This window comes from Parus major, chromosome 5 (assembly GCF_001522545.3).
Source record: "Parus major isolate Abel chromosome 5, Parus_major1.1, whole genome shotgun sequence".
Taxonomy (NCBI): Eukaryota; Metazoa; Chordata; class Aves; order Passeriformes; family Paridae; genus Parus; species Parus major.
Window position 1 is genome coordinate 4572864 of NC_031774.1, and position 24163 is coordinate 4597026.

General features: G+C 37.3%; 1 protein-coding gene across 6 annotated transcripts in view; it reads left to right on the top strand.

Moving 5' to 3' along the window:
- SBF2 (SET binding factor 2) overlaps positions 1–24163 on the top strand; it is a 231823-nt gene that overhangs the window by 173161 nt on the left and 34499 nt on the right. For all 6 annotated transcript variants that reach the window (XM_015631151.3, XM_015631152.3, XM_015631153.3 and 3 more), the window contains exons 18-27: positions 9790–9960; positions 10818–11074; positions 12318–12490; positions 12753–12826; positions 13201–13396; positions 14046–14173; positions 16354–16529; positions 17236–17381; positions 21159–21357; positions 22941–23137. In XM_015631151.3, coding sequence (XP_015486637.1) covers positions 9790–9960; positions 10818–11074; positions 12318–12490; positions 12753–12826; positions 13201–13396; positions 14046–14173; positions 16354–16529; positions 17236–17381; positions 21159–21357; positions 22941–23137 — 1717 coding nt within the window. The remainder of the gene's footprint in view (positions 1–9789; positions 9961–10817; positions 11075–12317; positions 12491–12752; positions 12827–13200; positions 13397–14045; positions 14174–16353; positions 16530–17235; positions 17382–21158; positions 21358–22940; positions 23138–24163) is intronic.

Genomic DNA, 24163 nt, shown 5'->3' on the forward strand with positions numbered 1-24163 from the left:
AATGGATTACCAAGTTTCAGTAACAGTTATGGCAGATACTCAATAGAATAAAGTCTTTTCTCCTCAAAGTGCCTGCTCAACTCCAGAGCCTGTTTGGCATAGGAGGGATGCCCAGTTTCATGGATAAAAGCTTTCCCTGAGGATTTGAGGTGGTTCTAGTGAAATTCAGAATAGTTTATAATATTTTAATCATTATCATGAACCCCCCCTTCCAAGAGAGACCCAGTTCAAGGTTAATTATGTAACAGAAGCTTCATCATTTTTAATGTGCTTTGTTGTGCAGAAGCAGCTGCAAAGTCACAGGGAGGGCACCCCACGAAAGGCTGATGTGGAAAATCCATGGTGATGGGTCAAGAGTTTGATTGCATTTCTATGTCTTTGTCAGGCAAATTTTGCAGTTAGTGTCAGCTGGAATCAGTGGAATATTGGTCCACCTGTACTGTGGAAAACAGTGGAATCATTTGGTACTAACATTATCTCTGTTACTTTATAACAATAGTATATTAGTGTTTATTTTAGAATTTGTGTGAATAACAGGGAATTGTATAAAGCTATTGGATAATGCAGTTAATTTAGAAAAGCAAAATTAGTGAGGTTTTTACATTTAACATGAGTTTTGATTTTTAACTTTAATTTCTGCACAACAGTGATTGTCCCAAGTAATTCTCATAATCATCAGCATGTTTTTAGCCTCCTGGAAAGCTAGGAAGACTTTCTGTAATGTGTTAACTTTCTACACTGAAGTATTTTCATTCTTGCACCCAGTTATAATAGTTCCTTCTAAAACCTTCTGTCCTTCTCTGGTGTGCTTGGATTAAAATCACTTCTACTTTAAAATTGTTCACTCTTGAATTGCTGGCTTTAATTTAGGAAACTCCCATCGTGAAAGACTTCCTTTATTGTCTTGGCAAGGAGTTTTGTCTGCTTCCATTAATTTTCTTTTTGTATCTCTATCCTGCCAGTTCTGATACTATCTTAGTCTATGGAAATGTTTTTGTGACTGAAATAGTATTAAGCAAGATTATTTTTAGTACTAAAATTATTTTGTTTATCCATTCTCAGAATGCTAATCCCTTTAATATAGAAATACATTAAGTTGCCTGCTTAAAAAGAACATGGCTGTGTCATGGAATGGATAGTAGGGAAGAAGCTGAACCACAAAAGAATATTTACAACATTATCAAGTGTGTAAATAAGCTTTATTTGAATTCCTGGAAAATCCAGGAGCCTCAGTTGTGGACCAGAACTGGTGGTGCTGCTTTTGTACAAAAGAAGAGAAAAAAGGAGATACTTACCCTCAAGAGCTTACAATATGTATTTGAAATAAGTAATAATACTTGAAGCCAGGCAGTTTGAAGCATTGGAAGGAAGCTATGGAGTCATCATTATTGTTCATGATTCATGACTGTCATCATTATTCATAATAGTCATCATTCCTGTTGGCGATTCTGTGCACCAGTAAGTTAATTAGGGCTGAAGTTTTTAAAGACATGACCTAAAAGCAGGATTTTATTGAATTTTCAGAGAGGATAATGTGGTCATTTGGCAGGTGCTTATGAATTTGAGTGGGGTCATGGAAGAGCATTTTTAAGGCAATGGTCAAAGTTCTGTCAATATTTCCAAATACTGCTCCAGTCAAAAGTTTTTATTACATCCATTAAACTCTATTAAAATTACATCATTAAAATTAATATTATTTTCATAGAAATATTATAGTTCAGTAAATCATTTTTGTAAAAGAAAACATACTTTTCAAGCTGAAACAGGAATCTGAGGATTCTTGTTAGTTATGATTGAGTGGTTTTGCTGTATCCCTTGCAAACACAGGCAGCCAAATATCATCTCTGACCCTTAAGATTTTAGCTTGTGCACTTTGCTTCTGAATGGATACATAATACATGCTAGTAGAATACATTTTATGTCCTTGCAGTACAGAATATCTGGATTCCAAAACTATTTTTAGGTGGGGGGAAAAAGAAATTAAACAGGAAAGTATAATACAGCTGCTTAGCATATTAATAGGAGAAACTAAGTAGAGAATGTTTTTAACATGCGTCTTTACAAGGAATGTAGGAAATTAATTACTGGGGTAACTTTGCTCTGTTGAAGAGTCTGGCTTTCCCAGAATGATAACATCATGGAAAACATAACTTTGCAATCTGTAGTTCCTTTCCTTAGTGGTTTGTGGGAGGAAGTACTTGGTCAGGAAGAAAAAAAAGGAAATTCCCCCCAATTAAAATACATTTTGTAGTAAATTTCTGTTTCGGAGGAACTGACCCGCTATTGCCTGGAATAAGGAGGAAGCTTTGGTTGCATTTGCACTATATTGGATCACATCATTTGTAACTGATTTTACTTGAGCATGTTTTCTCCAAATGATAAGTAACTCTGGTTTAACCAGTTTAATTTGTTGTAGCCCATCTCTTTACGTTGTTACTTCTAGGGGGGATTACAGTGTTACAGAAATTCTGATTCACTTAGAATTTTCACCCTGAAAGAATTTCTGGTGGCTTAATTAAAATCTGGTAAAGCTTCTGACCTTAAAGCGAAGGAATGTAAATGAAGTAACAGAGTCCCCAGTTTTCCATATGTGTAAATTCAACTCTGCCTCCTCATCACCATGTCCTTATCCCAGTGGAATGGAACTTTCTGCAGGAAAACACAATTTCCGTCACTGAGCTCTGTTTCATTGTAGCACTACTATCCCTCATGATTTGAGCAGCATTATTTTATGTTTCCATGAGAGAGCAAATGCTTGCAGATGCTAAGGGAGAAAAATAGCTGATCTGTTTGGGTGTATTGCCTGCTTCTGTGTGAATGTCTCAGTTGCCAATCCCAGATAGCTCATCAGCAATTTAAACTGTGACCAAAGAACTGAGGTGACAAAGCTGCTCTTCTTCCTTACACATCCAAGTGATTTAAGCTCATGATACTCTTGTTTTCATCCATATCCCTGCATTTTATTTCCATTTGCTGTTTCTGTACCCTTAATGACAGTACTTGCAGTTGGAATTCTTGGTAGGATGCTCTTCTTGGCTTCCTCTGATTCATCACAGCTCTCTGAACTTGTGAATGCCACATCAGCTCATTGCCATGAGTTCATAACTCTGTTCCAATAAGAATTTCAGGGCAGGTGTGTGGCTCTCCTCTTCCTCACGTGCTGCACATGCCAAAACTGCATCTTACCATTTGGCACAGCTGCTCCTGACAGTATCCTGCTCTGTAAGGCACTTCCATTCAGCACCTCCACAATCATTTTCTTTCTCTGTTGGTCAAACTGGATTTTGCTTAATCTCTCAAATGGCTTAGCTCAGAGTGCAAGTTCAGTTTTCTTGTCCATACTTTAAAAATTCTGCATAATATTTGGCTTCCTGATTTTGCCCATCCTCTTTCTTTCACCTGAACTGAGTTGTGTATTCATAATTTGTATTGTCAAGATGAGATCTACTACTGTTAAAATTTCATGAATTTGCAATTTATATTCTGTATTGTACCCTTACATCTTTAAAATTTGTGTATCCCCTTCTTGAGGGCTACTTGAGGACTATTGTTTTAATAGTTTCTTCAGATAAGGAAATGCTGCATATTGAGAGAAATTCAGAAATAATTTGACCAGTGAAGGCCTAGAATGCTGTCATAGAAGAAGTAAATAATAATTAAAGAACTACTAGAATGAAGTAACACAAGAACTTAAAGCAGATACTCTATTACCCCCTTGGGGGATTACTTACATGCTTTATTTAACTGGGTTTTAAGTAACCTGTCAGGTCATCAATAATTCTAAGAACTAGTATTTGAATATAGATAACAACCCATAAACTTGTGAGATTTACAGGGTTTATTTTTTCCCAAGCACAGACTTGGATAACAACTTTGTTGCTGTGGGTTATTTTTGTGGTTAGAGCCAAGGCCACCATTCTGATGCACTCACAGGTGCACACTCACTGCTGAACCACCTGATCCAAAGGGATTCAGTGACTTTTTAGGAGATTTTTAAAATAACTGTGTCAAAGTTTGAAAAACTCTTCAGATGGATTCAACACTTCAACTGAGAATTTGTGAAATCTTTATCTGAACTAATGGATTTAACCCACCAAAACTCTATAGAGGGAGAAAAATCAAACTATTTCTCATCCATTTCATGGAGTTCAACCTTATTTAGAACTGTGAACTTCTTGTGTGAAAATGTCTTCTCTTTTTTGGGGGATCTGAACATAGCTTTAGACGATTTTAGTTTCCTTTCTCTTTTTTTATAGCGGAACTATTTAAATCTCTTTTTATCTCTTTGGAGAAAGAAGTATGTTATTTTGTGTATTATTTAATGTTACAAGGAACTTTGTATTAGCATATATCTGTCTTGATAAATCTATGTAGAAATCTGAGGTATTCTGCATGGCTTTAAGTAATGTCTAGTAAATTACACATGACCTTCAGGAATCTAGGATTAGAGACCATGAGTAATTACATGTTTAAGTGACTTTTGCCAGAAAATGTATACAGTAAATAAAGCTCCATCCAGAATTACATCCCATTTTTGCAAAATTCTAGAATTCTATTGCCCTCTGCTGGTTTAGTGTACCTGGCTGTGATTTGGTAGCGCTGAATTATGAGTGAATTGACCTTCCCTTTATTTTTCATGGTGGAATAATAGTAGATAAACAGTGTGATGAACCACTTTACTTCTCATTTTATTTTAAAATAGAAGTCAATCTTGAGTCTGGTTTGGTGGCTTTCTGAAGGCAGGAGAGGAGGCAAATTGTTTTCTTTTTTGTTGTTGAGATTTTCAGGTTGGAGACAAAGCTCAATTTAGTATTTCACTTTCTTTTTCTAAAGCAGTAAAATAGAAATTAACAGAAGCTTTCCAGCTCTTCCTTCATGCTTTTATGACATTTCCCCACACTCGTGTGCACAATACATGTGGGTATAATTTTATACTTCAGTCCAAATGGGAAAGCCATTCATTGAATTGAATTTTTTTGTCTGATGTCATCCATTCAGCAGTGTCAGACTCAAAAACATATTCATATAGTTTTTGGAGTATGTGCATGTAACGGCTTTAAGGTGAAAGAGAGTTTAGAATAGATAATAAGAATAAATGGTTTATTGCAAGAGTGATGAGATGTGAGGGAAGGTTGCCCAGAGAAGCTGTGGATGCCCCATCGCTGGAAGTGCTCATTGCCAGGTTGGGTGGGGCTCTGAACACCCTGGATGAGTGGGGGTGTCCCTTCCATGGCAGGGATGTTGGAGCTGGATGATCCTCACGGTGCCTCCCAAGCCAGGTGTTCTGTGATTCAGGCACACACTGGGATGCAGTGTTACCTGCAGCTGGGATGTCAGTGAGGGCTGCTCCTGGGGGACAACTCCAAAGTCTTGTTGGGTTTCCCAGGATCTGTGTGGGCACAGCAGAGGTGTGGCTGCAGGACTGGCTCGTAGAACGTGTTTCCATGCAGAGCTCAGCTTGCATCGCCTGCGCAGGGGCAGCTGTTGCCTGCAGTACCTGGTACCCACTCGTGATGTGCAGCAGGTGCTGACTGGCTGCATCTTTATCTCAGCAGCTCAGAGACGGGGAGCAGATCTTCCAATTAGCACTGCCACTGTGGTGTGATGGTCTGTAAACCAGCACCTGCAGATTCCAGGGGTGACTGTAACCAACAGAGGAGAGGAAGAGCTTTGGCATGCAAAGGTGCTGCAGTAGCTTCCTCACAGAGGTTGGATGGATAATCCCCAGCCAGTGATTCCATGAGGAGCTGAGCAGGAAACTGCTCTTTGTGTTTGGCAGCACCCTCCTTCTCACTTGTTCTGCTTCATTCTCTCAGCAAATATATCCAAACCAATGGCTCAGGCTGTCAGTTGGAGACAGAAATACACTTGATTTCTGAAGTAAATTGGATTTCTCTAAAAAATAGTGCACTGTCAAGTTTGCCCCTTCATTGCCATAACTGGGAGACATGCAGCAAAATCCTGTGAGAAAAGAGCAGTTAGGTATATTCATACTTTGTTTTTATTCTTTTTGGTTTGAAAATATTTTTTTAACTTCGTAATCAATAGCTGGATCCTCTGTTTTGCTATAACAAAGTTCCTTCTTTAAGCTTTTGTGGTGTAGAGGGTAGTAACTGCTGAGTGACCAGCACAACAGATGGTTTATCAGAAACAAACAATCTAGATAATTTAATGTTACAAAGACATTCTTTAAGGGCCTGGACCCCACAGCAAGTTTGGGAGTCTTGGAACTGGTGCATATTTCTTACTGAGCTGCAAATATCGTTTTCACAATCAGTGAAATCACAATGCAGTGTCAGGAAACGGGGAAAATTCTAGGAAGGTGTTATCCAGTATCTCTCAGTAAGGTGGAAATAATGGAAAGATAATGCCTGCATTCAGGAAGTTGCCTTTATAGTCAGACATAGCAAGTCCCAAACCTGCCTTGTGTTTTCACAAGCTGTAGTATCTAATTAATTATTTTGATGGGGGTAATCACATGGTAATCATATGACAGGGGTAAACATATAGGTGTTTCATATGGAATTTGGGAAGGGAGTGTTCATGGGTTTTGAAGTTTCATTAATACATTTGAAGGACTGTGTCCTTTGCAGAAGTTAACTGATTTTTTGTTGGCTATTACAATTTACGCCTCAAGGCTTTTTCTGTCATACTGACAGCTTTAGAATAAGGACTTCATCAGTTCAGAACTATTTTTATTATTTTCTTCTGGAGTCTCTTTTAAGCTGTCAGTCCCTAAATCCTCCTTTATAAGTAGGAAATTCTTTTGCTGCCTCCTGTGTCCATTCTGTCTGGCAGGAGTGAGTTATTGGGACAGAGAGAAAGAGCACAAATATCAGTGTAGTTTAGCTGCCCTGTGGAGAGCTAGGTGAAGATATATTTTATATATGTAGTATTTCTTGATGGAAAACACCAAATTACTGCCCTACTTAAACTGGAGAAATTCTGAGCAAATTCTTTTGAATGCAGCAGTAAACACTGGGGCCCTTTTGATGTGTTAGTTGGATTTCTATTCTAGGGAAATGGGCTGACTAAGCACTCTCAGCATAGAGAATATAGAGACTTCATGGAATGCTTATATTTGTACCAAGAATATTTTTAGTCCATGGATTTAGGCTGCATAGGAACAACAGTCTGCTTCTTGAGGTTGGTATTCTCACTGCTTCTTTTACAAACAAACTAACCCAAACAAGCAGAGAATCCAAAATGATTTTGCCCAAAATAACTGGCAGAGCCAGGAACTGCAAGTCCTGATTTTGATTCCATGCTCTGGCCACTATCAGGTTTTGCCATTTGTTTCAAAACATGCAGGTGATGAGAAGGATAATATTTATGATCACTGAGCCTTTTTGATGTGTTTTCTTTCATGCTTTATAAACAAACTTCTTTTATTTGGTCTAGGAGTTATTGTCAATGTTGATTTATGTCGTTATATTTGAACATAAATCTCCATTGTTTAAAAATTATGTTTTGTACATGGCTGTTGGTGATTTTAAATTATGAGCACAGGAAGAGCATCTAAAAGTCCCTCAGCTTTCCTGTCATGTTTGCCCCATGTGAAAATCATTTATCTCATTTTTATTTCTTTAGACCCAGGATTAGGAGCTTATACTTCCTTTTGAGTTTGTGTCAAAAATCTCCTCTTTTTTACCCAGTTTACACAATTACCTGATTTGGGTTGAGGCATCAAAGGTAACTGCAGAGGTTGATGGTCAGTTCAGTCCTTTGTGTGCATTTACTGCACAAATTGACATGAGTTAGCCCTAACAGCTAGCTAGGCTTGAACAGATATTTTTTTTTACTTTTATCCTTTTGTTTTTCCTTCCCTGTTTTCTTTCCTTACCCCTTTTTCCTTCCCTCTCTTTCTTGACATTCATACTCTCTTTTTGCAGATCTGTTGTGACTGGGAATTCAGTCACAGTGAAAAAAACAAATAATAAATCAAAATAAAAGTCATGATATAGCTTTAGCACTTACCTTTGCCTTCAAGCTATGTTGTCCATATATTTATTCCATGATTTACCCATCATCCCTATTCCCCTGTAACACAGGTTTTTTGCATCTGGATTTTGAGGTAGTTCAATGCTTGGGCCAGATCAACTTGTGGGCCCTGTGATGTGTCTTTTGTATGATTAGTTTTTTTCAAGGGAATGTCCAGAAATCCCTACAAAGATCATTAGGACACTGTTTGTGCTGAGCTGTTCTGTGATTTAACAGCTGGATCAGGCATGGGAGATCAGTTATCATTTCCTGTGATCTGCCGTAAGCTGCACCACAACTGAAACTCGGGCATCTGTTAAACAAACCAGCTCTCTGCATTGAATGGACAAAGTCACATTGAACATTATTTAAATAGATGTAGATTTCTTAACAGGTTACCAAGAAAATTTTGATGAAATTCCACATGATCAAATCAAAATTATGCTGCTCACTTTTAGATGGCTAAGCACAGGAAGGCACTTCAATTGAGTAAATTTTATTAGCATGTCATACAGCATTTCCTCAGATATAGAACTTTCAAGAACTTTTGATAGGGAATAAATACATGGCACATGATCAGGACTTTCAGCTCATGCTGTACTTGGAAGAGCACAGTGAGGAAAACACAGGTTGAAGAATTGCAAAACCAGAAATCAGTAAACCAGACTATAAAATTTTTGGTTGTAATTTCCTACCCTCCCATTTGAATGCCCAAGTGCCAGCTAGGGAAATATTATAAGTACTGACTGTTCTGTACAGTTCTACAATTACAAATATTAAATGGAGTAGCAGTCATGCTCTCCAGGAAAGTGGTTCAGAACACAATCACTAAAGTAAAACCTAAGTTCTAGATACAGTGTGTGTTTCAGGTGTGGGTAGTATTGTGAGTGATAGCCATTTAATGAGGCATCCAGTAATGTCCTTTATCCTTCAGTCCTGCTGCAGAAATAATCCTAAGCACAAATTTAGATGACCTGCTTCTTTGCTACATGCAGAATACAATACATTATTTTGTGGCCTTATTTTTTCAAAAAGTAAGAGCATATGATAAAGGATTTAATTCTTTATGATTTGGGTCATTGAAATAAATCTCTTTCCTCTGTTTGTGGTTATCCAGAATATTAAACAACTCCCTCAGAGACTAGTGCAACCTAAATAAATAGATGTACTTGAAAAAAATGGTTCATTCATAATGACTAATGCTGTAACAATTCTGGGTTTGTTTGAGATCCAAACCCTTGTGACTTCAAAGAACATACCCAAATTAGCACTCTTTCAGGAACTGGATTTGGGTCATGCAGTTCAGTAAATAACACTGAAGATAACGATTTATCTAATCTTCTGCTGTTTATTGGAAGGACTCAGTTGACACTCACTTTAAATTTCATTACTACACTTCTAAATAAAATGAGAAATAATTTTCATCTGTTTGAATACTGATTTCTATGTTGTACACTAGGTTATTAAAAATCCTGTGGTTTGTTGGCAAGGAAGATGTTTTATATTACGAAAGTGTTCTGTACTATTATCACTAAATTCTTACCTCAATTCTCATTTTTCTACTCTGAATCAAGAAAACCATGCCTTGCACTGGCATTAGACCTGTGTGTTAATTTCTTGAATGGCACAAAACTGGAGATAATTTCTCTATCCCATATTGCAGTACAAAAGTTGATATATTTTACATTTCAGTTCATACCACTAATCATATATACACACATATATGTGTGTCAGCTCTGAAGCCATAGCCCTTAAAAGAAATTGAATAATAGGACTGATTTGTCAACTTTGCACATTTTTTGCTTTCAGAAATTAGCACCTGGGGTTAGTCAATTTGCTTACACCTGTGTACAAGATCATCCTATCTGGACTAACCAACAGTTTTGGGAAACAACCTTCTACAGCAATGTGCAAAATCAAGTTCGCTCCCTCTACCTTACAGCCAAAGATGACAACCATACAGTACAGTTGAAACAAAAGGTAGGAGAATATATTAAAATAGTAAAGTAATATTTTTTTTCATATGTTAATCGTCTCCTAGGTTACAAAGAGTTATTGTTTTTCCAATTTTATGTGGTTTTCTTTCATTTTCTTCTGTATTACACAGTATACAGTAACATGAGAAATAATAGAAATTTACATTTATCTGCAAAGCATTATAATTTGATGTTAGCTCAATTTAGTGTGGAAAAAAGCATTTGCAATATACCTAGTCATTCATTAATGTAACATCAGGCTTTAGGTCACTAATAGCAGCTGCCAGATTCCTTTATTCTGCTTTTGTCTGTCTGCCATCTACCTAGTTTGCTTTAAGCTAATGCTAGAATTGGACTCCAACATAAAAAAGCATGAATGTTTCAGCTGGTCTGGAAACTATTTATATAAAAGCTTCCCTCACCTGAACATCCTAGGAATTTGGAGAATATTGCCAGCATCGAGCCATGAGCTGCATTTTATTTCTCAATCTGATTTATGTTTGTTCTTATTTGAGCTAAGTGAGAGCAGCTATGTTAAAATCACCAAACCACTCTGAAGAAACATGGAAGATCTGATGGCATGAAAAAAGACCTTAAAAGCAATGATGTTATTTAGATCTGCCCACGTTGTGCTACTGGTGCATTTCAGTGAACTGAACTCAAAGCTCAGTTCCCATAATCATAACTCTCCTTAAACCCTATGGAGGATAGTTATTTGCTCTTTCTTTTTAAAACAATATGTAATTTAAATAACTGAAGAAGTTTAATTAGAAATTTAATAATTAAAGCTTTGGCTAATCATTAAGTTGTAGCTTTATAATTTCTTCTATGTCTTCATATTTCTTTCTCTGTGTCTTCCAGGAGAAAACTCCTGCAGACCAGGATAAGACAGCGATGGACCTGGCTGCTGAGCAGCTGAGGTTATGGCCAACCCTTAATAAACAGACACAGCAGGAGCTAGTCCAGAATGAGGAAAGCACAGTTTTCAGCCAGGCCATTCATTTTGCCAACCTCATGGTCTACCTGCTGGTCCCACTGGATACAAGCAAGAATAAGCTGCTGAGAACATCAGCTACAGGGGACTGGGAGAGTGGAAGCAACAGCATTGTCACAAACAGGTGAGTATCCAGGTGCTCACCCAGCAGGATGGACCATGGCTTGCCAAGTGGCTGTACTCCAAAAACCAGATTGTTTCAGCAGCTTCTCTTCCTTTCAAGTTCAGTAGTTAAGGAGAGTAGAAGTCTAACATGATTCCTCTTAAATAGCAGAACTTTGGAGTCATTTACTTCTATTTAAAGGAACAATGTATTGTCCCAGTGAGGATTTTTAATCTAGCAATGCAGATGTTGAAGACAAACGTAGGTGAGAAAGAAAACAGCAGCCCCAAACCCACTCTGATAGTTTTTATATAACTTGAAAAAAACCACTGTATGAACCTAAAATTAAGAAAGCATTTGTATAGCATCTATAAAATCTGCATTTCTGTGCAACAGCTGCAAAGGAGGAAAGGCACTGAGGTCACAAAAAGCAAGAGGGCTAAACCACAATGGCAAAGGTTAAATTACTAAGGAAGCAGTAGGAGTATAACACCAGTTCCATTCATTCCCTAGCATGCAAATCCAGGACATTTCATAACAATTTCATAACATTTCCTCCCTCTTTGTTTATTGTCTTCATTATCACCTCTCTGTACAAATTCTCACTTGATAAAATTATAGAACACTATGTGAGAACACTGGCATCAAGTAAAAGACTATCAGGATGAAACTCCCCCTGGAGTTACTAATTTCTGCTGACTAGACACCTCTAATCTCAGGCATTAGGACGTGCTCAGTAGCCTGCTTGTGGTGTATGTTGCAATCTATGAATTTGGCCCCAAATATTATTATGGGAGGCATTTTTAGACATTCAGAGTACATCTCCCACTGACTTGCTTGCTTATCTAATGCACAAAACATTTTTCTTACGATCCTTTTAGCTTTTGACTGCTTTGCTCTGCAACCTAAATGTACATTTAATGTATCATTTTCTATATAACTGGATCTTTGCTTACCACTGGTTGCAAATATTTTGCTTGACTTTATGAGGAGAAAACATAGAGCTCACTTCCAAAAAGCTATTTTTTCTCTTCTGGGCCTATCTGTGCCAGACTCATGGAGAGAAAATTGTCCTATGTCACCATTCATGAAGTTCAGGCAATGGGAGTGCAGTGTAATTGTGGCACCACCATACGCTTTTAGCAAGGTTTGTGAATTGTAACTGGAAAAAAAGCCAACAGATTGTCAATGTCTATCCAAGTGGCATATGTGCATCACCAGCTGAATTGTTCCAACTTGTTACTGCTTTTATCTCTGCCCTTAGCATTGCGGGCAGCGTTGCAGAGAGTTACGACACTGAGAGTGGGTTTGAGGACTCGGAGAACAACGATGTTGCAAACGCAGTCGTGCGCTTCATCACCAGATTTATTGACAAGGTTTGCACAGAAAGTGGGGTCACACAGGATCACATCAAAGGTCTGCACTGCATGATACCAGGTGAGAATTGTCACAAGAAGGTGCTTTATAGTCTTTCTTTTTTCTTTTCCTAATTAAACAAACACATTTTCTAATTTGAGTTGCCTTCGGATAAGTTAGAGTGTAAGATTTCTTCTCCAGACTCTAAATGCTGTTGAATCTCTGATAATTCTGTCCTTGATGTCAAAATTTGAGAATTTCAGAACTACCATAGTTTTAATTACTGGGCAGCTTTCTCTTTTACATTGTGTGAGACTTAACTTATGGTATTCCTGCTTCCCAGGCATTGTAGCAATGCACATAGAGACTCTGGAGGCTGTTCATCGTGAGAGTAGGAGGCTTCCACCAATACAGAAGGCAAGTGTTATGAAACATATTTGTGTTCTTTACAAATATTAGAATCATGAAATCTTGTCATCTTTTTTTTCCTCTCATAATATTACGAGGAAATATCAAAACGTTAAAAGAAAATTTCCACCAGTGATAAATAAAGTGCTTGGCTTTGGTCTCATGAAATATGAAACCAGTAGAGCCAGACTTCTGATCATAAACAAGCTGTTGCATGCCCACTGTTTTTGAGACCCATTTCTCTTCGTTGAGTCCAGACTCCATCTCCCTTCTTTAGACTCAGTGTCATAACAATTTTGTTTTCAAGCTTTTAAAACCAAATATTATTACTAGCCTGAGGTATAACACTGATTTACACTTACACTTCCATTTATTTGCATCAGCCCAAAATTCTACGGCCAACTTTACTGCCAGGAGAAGAATTTGTTTGCGAAGGTCTCCGTGTGCTGCTGGATCCTGATGGCAGAGAGGAAGCCACAGGAGGACTGCTTGGAGGTCCTCATATCCTCCCTGCTGAAGGAGCTTTGTTCCTTACCACTTACAGAATTATATTTAAAGGCACTCCTCATGATCAGCTGGGTAAGAAAATCCAAACATTGTGGTCCTTCAGATAGGCAGGATTTTGAGCTGGCCTCTCCACCTGTTCAAGCATCAACATCATTAAACAGTTTTTTTCAGACACTGGAAACAAGTGAAAAATATTCATGACTCGGTATTTTATCTAAAATTATTGCTTGTAAATAACTGTATTTTCGTAATATTTCAGCTCTTCAGAATGTTAATTTTTCATGATTTAACATGTGCCATTTCTAAGCAGATTGTCATTCAGAAGTATAAATTTATTTGGAAAGTTCATGGTCATATGTAAAGATACCAAAGTATATAATTTCTGTTTATAGGTTATATACTGCATTATGAAATCTGAGTAAACTTGAAATTGTTTCTTTACCCCCCACCAACCTAGGTTTTGGGGGTGCATTTCCATTATGTAGAAGGATTCAGAAGGAAGGAGAATATTTTTCTAATCATCACAGCTGAAATAGAGTAAAAATTCAGATTACAAATGACGCTTTAGGAATTTGCCAACTATTCAGGTGTTTTTGCCTGAAATTAATCCTATACCATCATGTTCATGTTGCTTTGTATTTACTCTTGTTTATTCCAGTAACAGTGTGAGCAGAGCAGAGCTGCTTGTGTGATCTAACAAATGTGTGTGTTGTATCCTCAGTTGGGGAGCAGACCGTGATCCGGAGCTTTCCTATCGCCTCCATGACCAAGGAGAAGAAGATCAGTATCCAGAACCAGCTGCAGCAGAGCATGCAGGAAGGGCTGCAGATCAGTTCAGCCACTTTTCAGGTAAAAGGAAGTTTTGTGAAAATTTATGTGGCTACAGTCAGCTCAAAATATTTACAAGCAGCACTTTGCCCTGGTATTTGTGAAGAGTCTGGTTTTCTGCCCTGTAAGGTCAACAGACAAGGCAGAACTCATAGAAACCCTGGCATTTCTTGGCCCACTTGATATTTACAGAGGGTTGCTATTTTCACATTGGATTTCTTTCACTGCTTTCCTCACCTATTTTGGAACCAGAAAAGGGCTGGTTTGGGTCCAGAATCCCTTCAAGTAAGTAGAGGCCTATAGGGAGGCTAGTGAGAACCTGCTTTCTCTCTCCTCCAGCTATGTGGAATCAATATGGAAAAGCTCTGAGTATTGCTTTCTTCTCAAGGTTTGTCACTTCACCATTCTTAAAGGCTTCACCATCTTTTCTTTAAAATCTATGGGAGAAAGTTATGGGATGTCACCCATGGAAACTGCACTTCCAGGAATCTTTAGGATAAAACCAATGACAGGCCCAGATCTTGGAATTTTCTGTAGGATCCCCAGGGATGTGTTCAGCAAACATGTGTATTGCAGGGCAATGGATGGAGATGGACTTGTAAAAATTAGGAATCCTGAAGTCTTTCCTGAATTTTGATTCTTGTTCAAACCCTAAGAGATCAAAAGCTGCAAGCAAAGAATTTTGTATCATGGACTGAAAGTAGACTGCAGTGCTTAAGATAGGAAATGCTTTGCTGGGTTGACTGACTGCAGAAGCATATTTTCATTGAGAACAGTAACTCCAACATTTGAAAACATAACAAAATTTGCTAGTTCCTTACAACAATGAACATTATTTAGCTAATCATCCTTCAAAAATCCTCTTCAAAAGCAGAAAATTAGGAATGAAAATGAGTAAAACAAGCAAAAAAAATTGTTCTAGTGGACTTCTGAGAGGACTTTTATTTTCCAGAAATCTTTTTACCAGAATACTTAGCATGCTTCTATGATGTGATAAATACAGACACAGCTCAGTGTTTTCAGAGCTGGGTTCAGGTCAAACATCATCTTTGCTTTTGTTTAGCATAGTTTTGTGTTAGGTTATGAGAACAAAAACAATCCACAAACAGCTTTTTCTCAGTCCCCTATGTAACAGCCAGGGTTCAATATGGGATGAAATAGCCCCTCCCCTTTGTTTATTAATTATGATTTTCAGATGGGTTTTTGTGCAGCTCTGCTGTGTGATATCTTTAAAACTTCGGATCAGTGTAACCCTGAAAGACTGAAGAGCTCCTTTCAAGGAGGTCCTAGAACAACAGAGCCATTAGTCATTTGGAAAGTATTTACAAAACAAGTGAAATTGGAAAAGCAAGGATGAAATCCACCTCCTAGATGGCAAGCAAAAGAATTTAAAAGGTGTCTAGGTATGCACTCAGAAATAGAGCTCTATGTTATTTCTTTGTTTGCTTTCTCCACATTCTTAGAGTTCTTTTGGGCCTGTTTATGGATTCCGTATTTTCTGTCTCTTATTTGTTTTCCCCGAATTGTTGACTTCCTTTCAGCGGAGGATGATTGGATGGGATTTTTTTTTTTTCCCCCCCAGAACCTTTCAAAAAAGCATTTTTAGTCAGGTGGATGGATCAGTGTTGAACAGCACAAGGTTATTTCCTTTTTAAGGAGCAGATTTCACTGACATTTTTGTTACTAGCAGTTTTCTATACTTCACAAGGTGAGGCCAAAATTGGAACATCGAAGTAATAGAAATATAATGGCTCTGACATATGAATGTTGAAATTGCTGGCTTGCTGAGTCTTTGAAGTGCATTACCAACCTCAGTTCCCAGTGTAGGGGCAGAGCTGGCAGACTATTTCCCAGCTAAGCTGTCCCATGTGACCAGAATTTGAACTGCTGTAGATGTCTAAGTGCCAGCACTACAACTTGGAATAACCAAAATATTTTGTATTTGATGTTACGAGAATTCCAGATGCTGCCTAGTGAAGATACCTTAGTATTAGGACATAAATTTAAAATAGGAAATAAAAAACTCTTAAAATGTGTAATAGCAGTCAAAATAAATGAGACATATGTACATATATCTGTATTTTTTTGAAGGGCATAATACTGTGTAAATATGGGTATTTGCTACTATATTTTAGAATCTTTCAATTTCTGAAATTCTCAGGTTGTTTTCCAGTTTCTAACATGTCATGTCTTTAAAACAGTTAATTAAAGTAGCGTTTGATGAAGAAGTAAGTCCTGAAGTGGTGGAAATATTTAAGAAACAGTTGATGAAGTTCCGTTATCCTCAGTCCATCTTCAGCACTTTTGCCTTTGCAGCAGGGCAAACAGCACCACAGATAATTCTACCAAAACAGAAAGAAAAGAACACTTCATTCCGGTACAGTCTTCCTTCTTTTTTCTGATGTTCTTGTTTATCCCAATGCATTGAACAACCTGAAAGCTCTGCACCTGTGGAGATCATGTCAAAATACTGATTGCTGTTTTGCATCTCTTTCTATTTTGCATTTCTTTGTATTAACAGCTAGACAGATGTTTATTTGGGATAGGAATGATATTTTTTACATAAACTTCTGCCTACAGTAGATTTGAATAAGCACTTTATTATATTTTGAAATGCACAAAATAGGAGTAGCGTTTTTATTGAACCAGCTGCATCATTAGTGTGTTCCAGAGTAGTAGCTCCTGTGATTCTCTGTTGATTGGTGCATTGTTGGCACAGGAAACAGAGTCCCAGGCTAGTCATGAAATCTTAAAACTTAAAGGTAATTTCTATCTTTCCTGCCTTTCCTTTGGCAGCTTTCTAGATTTATCACAGTACTGGCAAAAAAAAAAACAAACCTAAAGAAAGATGATATCTGCCTATTCATTACCAGTAGGAGGAAAGACACCAATTTATCTCAAAGTAGTACAATTTTTGTTTAATAACTAATATAGGAAGCAATTTTTCTGAAGTTTGTAATTGTTTGTATTAAGTGAAAAAAGAATAAATCTTTTTTATTCGTGTTCATCATAAAAATCTGTAAATGCCATCAGGCAGAATCAGATGAATCTTTCCAAATACTTTTGTTGTTTTGGATTTCTAGTACCTTCTCCAAAAGCATTGTGAAGGGAGCAAAACGTGCTGGGAAGATGACAATTGGGCGCCAGTATTTATTGAAGAAGAAAACAGGCACGATAGTGGAGGAAAGAGGGAATCGGCCTGGCTGGAATGAAGATGATGATATCTCTGGTAAGAGTGTGACATTTTATCCATGTGGGTTAATAAATTTATCCTGTTAATGCTTCCATTCTGGTGTATTGAATGAGAAATGCCTTCAGCAAGAAATTGAAGGGTTTTCCTAGACAGGAAAGAGAAGGGTTTCAAGTCTGTGCCTTTAGTGAGTGTTTTCTTTTGCAATGAGAAGAGGAAGTTGACTCAATTCAGTGGTACAGCAAAGTACTAGATTATTTTTTAATTATCAAACTATTTAGATATGATATCTTTTAGATCATTTTTAAGATGAAACAGCACAGAAGCATGCTGTAGCTTCCATTTATCTCTAGACATCTGACATCTGCAGCTAGTCTGTGATGAGGAAGCAGTAACTGGTGAGGTGCAAGAAGGAGCAAATGGAGACTTTTGTAGGTGTGGAACTGGCAAATGATTTCTGAAAGCAGCAGCACTTGTTACTACTGAAAATATCACTTCCCATATTTTTGGTTGAAATTGTTTTGGGGTAGAAGGTAGAAAGGGGTTTGGGTATTTTGTGCAGTTTGTGTGATGGTGTGGAGTTTGACTTTCCCCAAAAAGCCTCTTTTCCTCCCATATGCTGCTGTCTGTAGAGCCTTATCTGGACCACTGCTAATTTATAATAAACCACTAGAGGGAACCAGATTCTCCTCTACATAAACAGGTGTTGTTTTGTCCAAGCATTCTTTCTTTAAAAAAAAAAACATAGGCATCTCAGATAATGAAGTGTTCTTCAGACATTGATAATTTCTTCCAAACATCAAACAAGCCAAATTTTCCTGTTGAATATTTGGTCACTGAGCAAGTCAACTCATGTGACTTAGGAGCAGATGTATGAAAGTTGTCTAAAGCAGGACTGAAGCCTCTGTTCTCTCTGAAATGGAAGAAAGCCAGTCCAGGCGAGCTTAAAAATACTGTTTCTCTTCTTTCATTCCAGATAAAGTAATGAGAAATAGGCAAAAAGAAAGGTTTGGGAAACACAGGGTGTCTTTAGAGTGCTAAAGAATTACATTCTTAATTGAATTTCCAGCATCTTCCTGAAGTGCTGAGTTAGCATGTGTTCTAATGTTACATGTTCCTCGGGTCAGAAACAATTCTGCAGGCTGTACCTGGGTGATTTTGGGGTGATTTTGTGTCACCCTCAGACACCAAGCACCTGTGTATTCAGTCTCTTAATGATGGAGAAGTTTGAAGAGTTTTTGCATTGCCGATGCACAAAACAACGGTGTTGATCCATGAACACGGGTGCTGTATAAGATTAGTGATAGTCACTTTTTTCCTTCCCTAAAAAAATGTAATATTATAACTTGGGAGTCTGTAGGCCTGCTGCTTTCCAGGTGTCTTGGCTGGGAATGTGTTAAAGTGACCAAAGGCTGAGTTTGCTTTTCTTTCCATGCAGCACTGGCACATCAGGGACAGGGAGCTGTCAACAGCAGTGACTCTGCTTCAGACAGAGCCCAGAGAGCCACGGGGAGGAATCACTGCAATTCCTTTGATATTGACTGCTGTGACTTTGGCTTTGGCTTTGTTTTTGACTACTTTGCAAGTCTCAAAAACTGAAGTGTAGGAAACTATGCAGGTCTGCCAACAATGAACTATCTACAGCAGGTGATGCACTGTCTTAAAAAAGAAATGTTAAAGATAGGGCTGGAAGGAACTTCAAGAGATCAAGCAGTCCAACTCTGCCCCAAGGCAAGATCAACATACTTCACCTGTTCCTCATAGGTGTTTGCCTAACTTCTTCCTAAAAGCTTTCAAAGGTGAAGGTTCCACAGCTCTAGGCAGCTCATACTAATACTTAAAGCATCCTTAATGCTGGAGAAAACAAGCAGTTTTCTGAGGTTCAGGACTAAACATCATCTTGCTGCAATTTAAACCCTCCTTTTCTTACTCTGCCACTGTGTACATAGAGAAGAGATGATTCCCCTCATTCTGATTGCAATGCAGAATGGATTTATGATCTATTGTAATATTCTTCTGTTGTCTTCTGAATGTTAAATCTTTGCAGTTCTTTCAGTTCTTTATTAGTCTTGATGGACTTCTGATCATCTTCATTGCTCTTTTCTCAGGCTTCTTTAGGTAGCCCATATAGAACTTGCAATGCGATTTCGAAAACTGGGCACAGTACTGGAGTTATCAGTTGTTGCCAATGAACATCTAATTTCCCTCAAATTCCTCCTCATCTCTTTGTTTTCAGACTTTAGAATCTCTCAATCATTAGTAAATTCTGTTACTTACAGTGCTCATATGGGTGTGTTCAATAAAACAAGAGACTTTGAAGCCTTCTTTTGAAAATAGTCATATCTCAAGAACAGTAACACAGAGGGATTATTCCTTGTATTTTTCAAAAGCAAATAAATCACATTAAACTTGAGACAACAAAATATATCTTCATCTCCCTCTTCAGCTTAAGGACGTTGGATAGGAGCTCTTAACTTTAGCTTGCTATGCACAGGAGAGTGTTCTGCACAGTCTGATCACCAATGTACCTGCTTTCATGGGAGAAAAATCCATTGGGGAAAAGGTGTTTCACAAAGCACACCCTTATCCTAAGACAGTTACAGCTTTCCATTCAAACCTGTTAAATACCAAGATTTTGTATGACCCCAAAAAAGTATTTCTGAAACTCATTTAAATTAGTTTGCCATTCGTGCACTTCATACTTCAGGTGTTGTGTGACTTCTTTTTACTGTGACAAATATGAGAAAAAGAGGAAAAAGAGGAGAGATCCAGAGTGTTCAACTTTATTATTTAGACCAAATAGAGAATTTTTTTTTTCTTTAGCTGAAAGGGCAAAGAAAATTTTTCATTTAGCTTTTATGCTAAGATGCGCAGAAAAAAAATCCTAGAGGTACTAGTCCTGTAAATTCTGAATGTTGTCTACTGCCAGTAAAATGTTAATTATAGCATATTTTTTATTTTCTAAATAAGTTTATATTCCTATTTTATGAAATCCTGTTTTAAGTTTAAATCCTCATGTACTTTCCAGTGCCTCATCCCTGAAGAAATACTTCTCTTATGCACATGTTTCAATGCTTCAGGTGGTAGCAAGTGTCTGATACATGCTGTGAGCAGTAAATCTGCTCTCAGAAGTATTTGGAAATGCTTGAAAGTGTCACTAATGGGCAGGTGGCAGGTTTTGTGCAAAGACCTTGCTTGACTTGAATTTCAGAGTAGTCTGAACTTGTGACATAGTTTTTTATCTCTCATGGTTGAAGTTTTTTTTTGCTTTGGAAAGGGCAGCTGATATGCACGGCTGAAGAAAGCTGCTGCCTGACATTGGAACTGAGACATTCAGAACCCAGCAGTCATGTCTTGTGAAATTACAGCACTGAAACATTTCTTAGGCTGGACCAAGCCTTAAAAAATTGTTACCTCTTCTGAAGATAGTTTGAAAAAAAATTGTGTGGTTTATTTTTGTCTTGGATCTGTAATGAATCTGTAAAGAATTTGTAAGTTGGTAAAGAAATGATCTGTCTTCAATTCAGTTCAAATGAATATGTGAGATAACTTTCTCCAGGATTTTAGCTAGAGAGATGTCAGCCATGCCAGTCTCAAGCACAGTAGGTAACTTCATGCTGGTCAGGTTGGCTGACTAAAATACTATTTTTAAATATTATTAAAATACTATTTTAGTGTTTATAAACTCTGTAAACTGTGATTTGCATGTCCTGGATCTTGCCATTGATCGCTGAGAGCAGGACAAACTTGTTTAGAAGAAAGTAGCCTTGTTTGCTGTGTAACTGCTGGCCTCCCCAGTAAGACTTTTCCCTTTAGTTTCAGATGACAGCGAGCTGCACACCAGTGGTACCCTGAAAGCATCAGAAAAATCAACCATGGAGCAATTAGTAGAAAGAGCCTGTTTTAGGGACTATCAGCGTTTGGGGCTGGGAACCATCAGCACTAATTCTTCTCGCTCAAAAACAGAATACTTGAGAATAACTGCACTGAACAGGATGTATTCCCTCTGCAGGAGGTGAGTTTACCAATGAAGCAGCTGAAACTAGAGGCACATGTACACATGTATGCATTTATATATTTGCATTTAAAATCTCTTCTGTTCCTAAATAAAAAAGCGAGCTTCAGAAGCAATTATAAATAACTATTCTCTTCAAATTAAAAAGTATGTGTTGGAATTGACTCCATGAAAGTATTTACTTCAAAAGTTTGTCATGTGCTGAAAGTCACATGCTGTGTTTTAGCACATCAGTGTTGCTAAGTCTTTTTTTTTTTTGTTGTGAAAGCTGATGGAGTTTACTGACACTGCCCACAAAAATTCCTTTTCATACAAAAGCCTATCTGCATGAGTCATATCAGAAGACATTTGCATTCTCTAGAGCCAGTTTAGCCTGGTCATTGCTTTCATTATGGACAATGGAATTGCCAGGAAAAAGGGCACAGAAGAAAAATACTAGATCCTTTCTTGTTTCCTGACTTGTCTAGAGTACTGGTTTTGTTTAGTCACCATGGAATATGGAATACAATGCAGATGAAGGCATGAAATCTGTCCATTTTCATTATGCTTTGACCATTATGCAGACAAGCCTTCCCCCCGCTAAAACCATGAGCTTTTAATATTTTCTAGGCTTTTTTGAAAATATAATCAGTATCTGAAAGAACTACAAATCTCAGGATATAAATACCTACTGCTGTATTACTGTGGTTGCTGTGTAGACTGTAAATACCATGTACATTTATTTTATCTGAGGGCAGTTGAATAAATGTCCAAGAATTGAATTTGCAGGAATAGTGTATATTGTAGAGAGAATAAAAGCTGTTTAGTAAGCATTAGCTGTTTCTTGTTCCTCATCTTAGTTTCTCCTTACACATGATACTGGCACTTGAATTTTTGGAGGAGATAGAAAATCCTATTTCATATTTCTTGAATCCTTCTTTCACTGACATGAACAAAACTACCATTTTCTGTGTTTCCTATCTTTAAAGGTATTATATCAGTGAATTTCCTGGTCTCTCAGTGGATAGCAGTATTTTAAACAGAACAAAAGATGCAGTGTCAAGCACTCTATTCTGTTAGTCTGACTGTAAAATTTAAACATATTTTTCCATAAACGAAAAGCTATTGTTTTCATTGTGATACTCTAGGCAATCTAACATTCTTTCCTTTCAATTCTCATATTTCATATACAATTGTCAAAACAGAACTACTGCATCATTTGTGTACCTCAAAATTCTGTTTTCTGTCATGCTTAAAAATACGGCTTCATTGTAGTGACAGATAAGAGATATGCTAAGAAGATAAATAATACCAAATAAAATGTAACCTTAAATGGAAGTTGATTAGTGATGACAGTCTTAAAAAATTTTCATAATTCAATTTCTATTTAAAATGCAGTTTGCTTAAATTAACGTATTTGCTAGGCTCGAACTAAAAATTACTTTACAAATGAAAGTAATTCTAACAGTTGAGGTATATTTTGTTAAGATGCGTTTTCAACTTGTCATTTTAAGAATCTTTTTTTTTTTTCATTGCTGAGCATTTTGAAAGCTATTTTAATTGTTGAGTTGGGTTTGTTTGTTTTTATTTTGCTGTTGATGCAGTTATCCTGGGCTGCTGGTGGTGCCGCAGTCTGTGCAGGACAGCAGCCTGCAGAGAGTGGCTCGCTGCTACCGCCACAATCGCCTGCCCGTGGTCTGCTGGAAGAACACTAAAAACAGCACTCTGCTGCTGAGGTCTGGGGGCTTCCATGGAAAAAGTGTGGTGGGCCTCTTCAAATCCCAAAACACACATCCCACGGGTGAGTTGGTGCAGCCAGGCTTTCTGGAGAGGGAATTTCAACTGGAAATGTTTATTGTGCCAGAGGAAAATGGGTGATTCGATTGAATCAAAAGTCTCAGGATATCAGTGGTTATCTGATATTATTAGCTACTGTTTGTCAACATCCTGAACGGTATGAAAGCAGTTCAAAAAATGGGAATTAATAATTTGGACAGGGATTGGATCAACACAAGATTTATCAGAATAGTTTTTCAGGAGAATGTAATATTAGGGTAACATTCATTTTGGATATAACATTTGTTGACTTCCATCATTCACAGGCAGTGTTTAGGATACTTCTGACTGCCTGGATTTCCATCTCATGCTGATGGCTTTTTCAGAGTTAATTTCAAGCCAAGAACAAGTCTGTATTTTCTTTAATCAAACTGATAGTTGTTTAGAAATTATTCCAGAATTAGGCCATAATTTTTCTTTCTGGAGGAAGAGGAAATGTGAGGTCGAATTGGAGTATCAGAAACTCATTAAGGCAGCAAAGAAATTCTTTTGTCCTGTTTATGTTTGGGTTTCTCCCTAGTAATGGCTAGAATGCAACTAAAAGTTTGGACTCTATTCATGTTCTATAGAATTTTTCAAAACTTCTAAGAAGCATACTGTACACTTATGCACAAGTGCCATAAAAGTAATTTGAAGATTTAATGATTTAAATATTTTTTACATAGTGCTCCATAGTTTTTCCTTCACAGAATACCTTGATGAAAGTCACATTTTTCCTTCTTTTTAAGAGCAATTTATATCAGACATAAGGAGTTTTTGTGTGTATCAAATGCACCTTTAAAATCTCATTATTTCAAAGATATTAGAAAAATATTTTTAATGTTAGTGTCTGGACTGACTATTAAGGTTAATTTGAGAATCACTAATTATCTACTGAATATTCATTGTTATAACACAGATTGAGTGTATCTCTTCAGTGTTTTGTGGGAGCATTTTTTTATTTGGAGTGATGAGCAATGAAGGCAATGAATTGAAATTTATATAAAGCCTT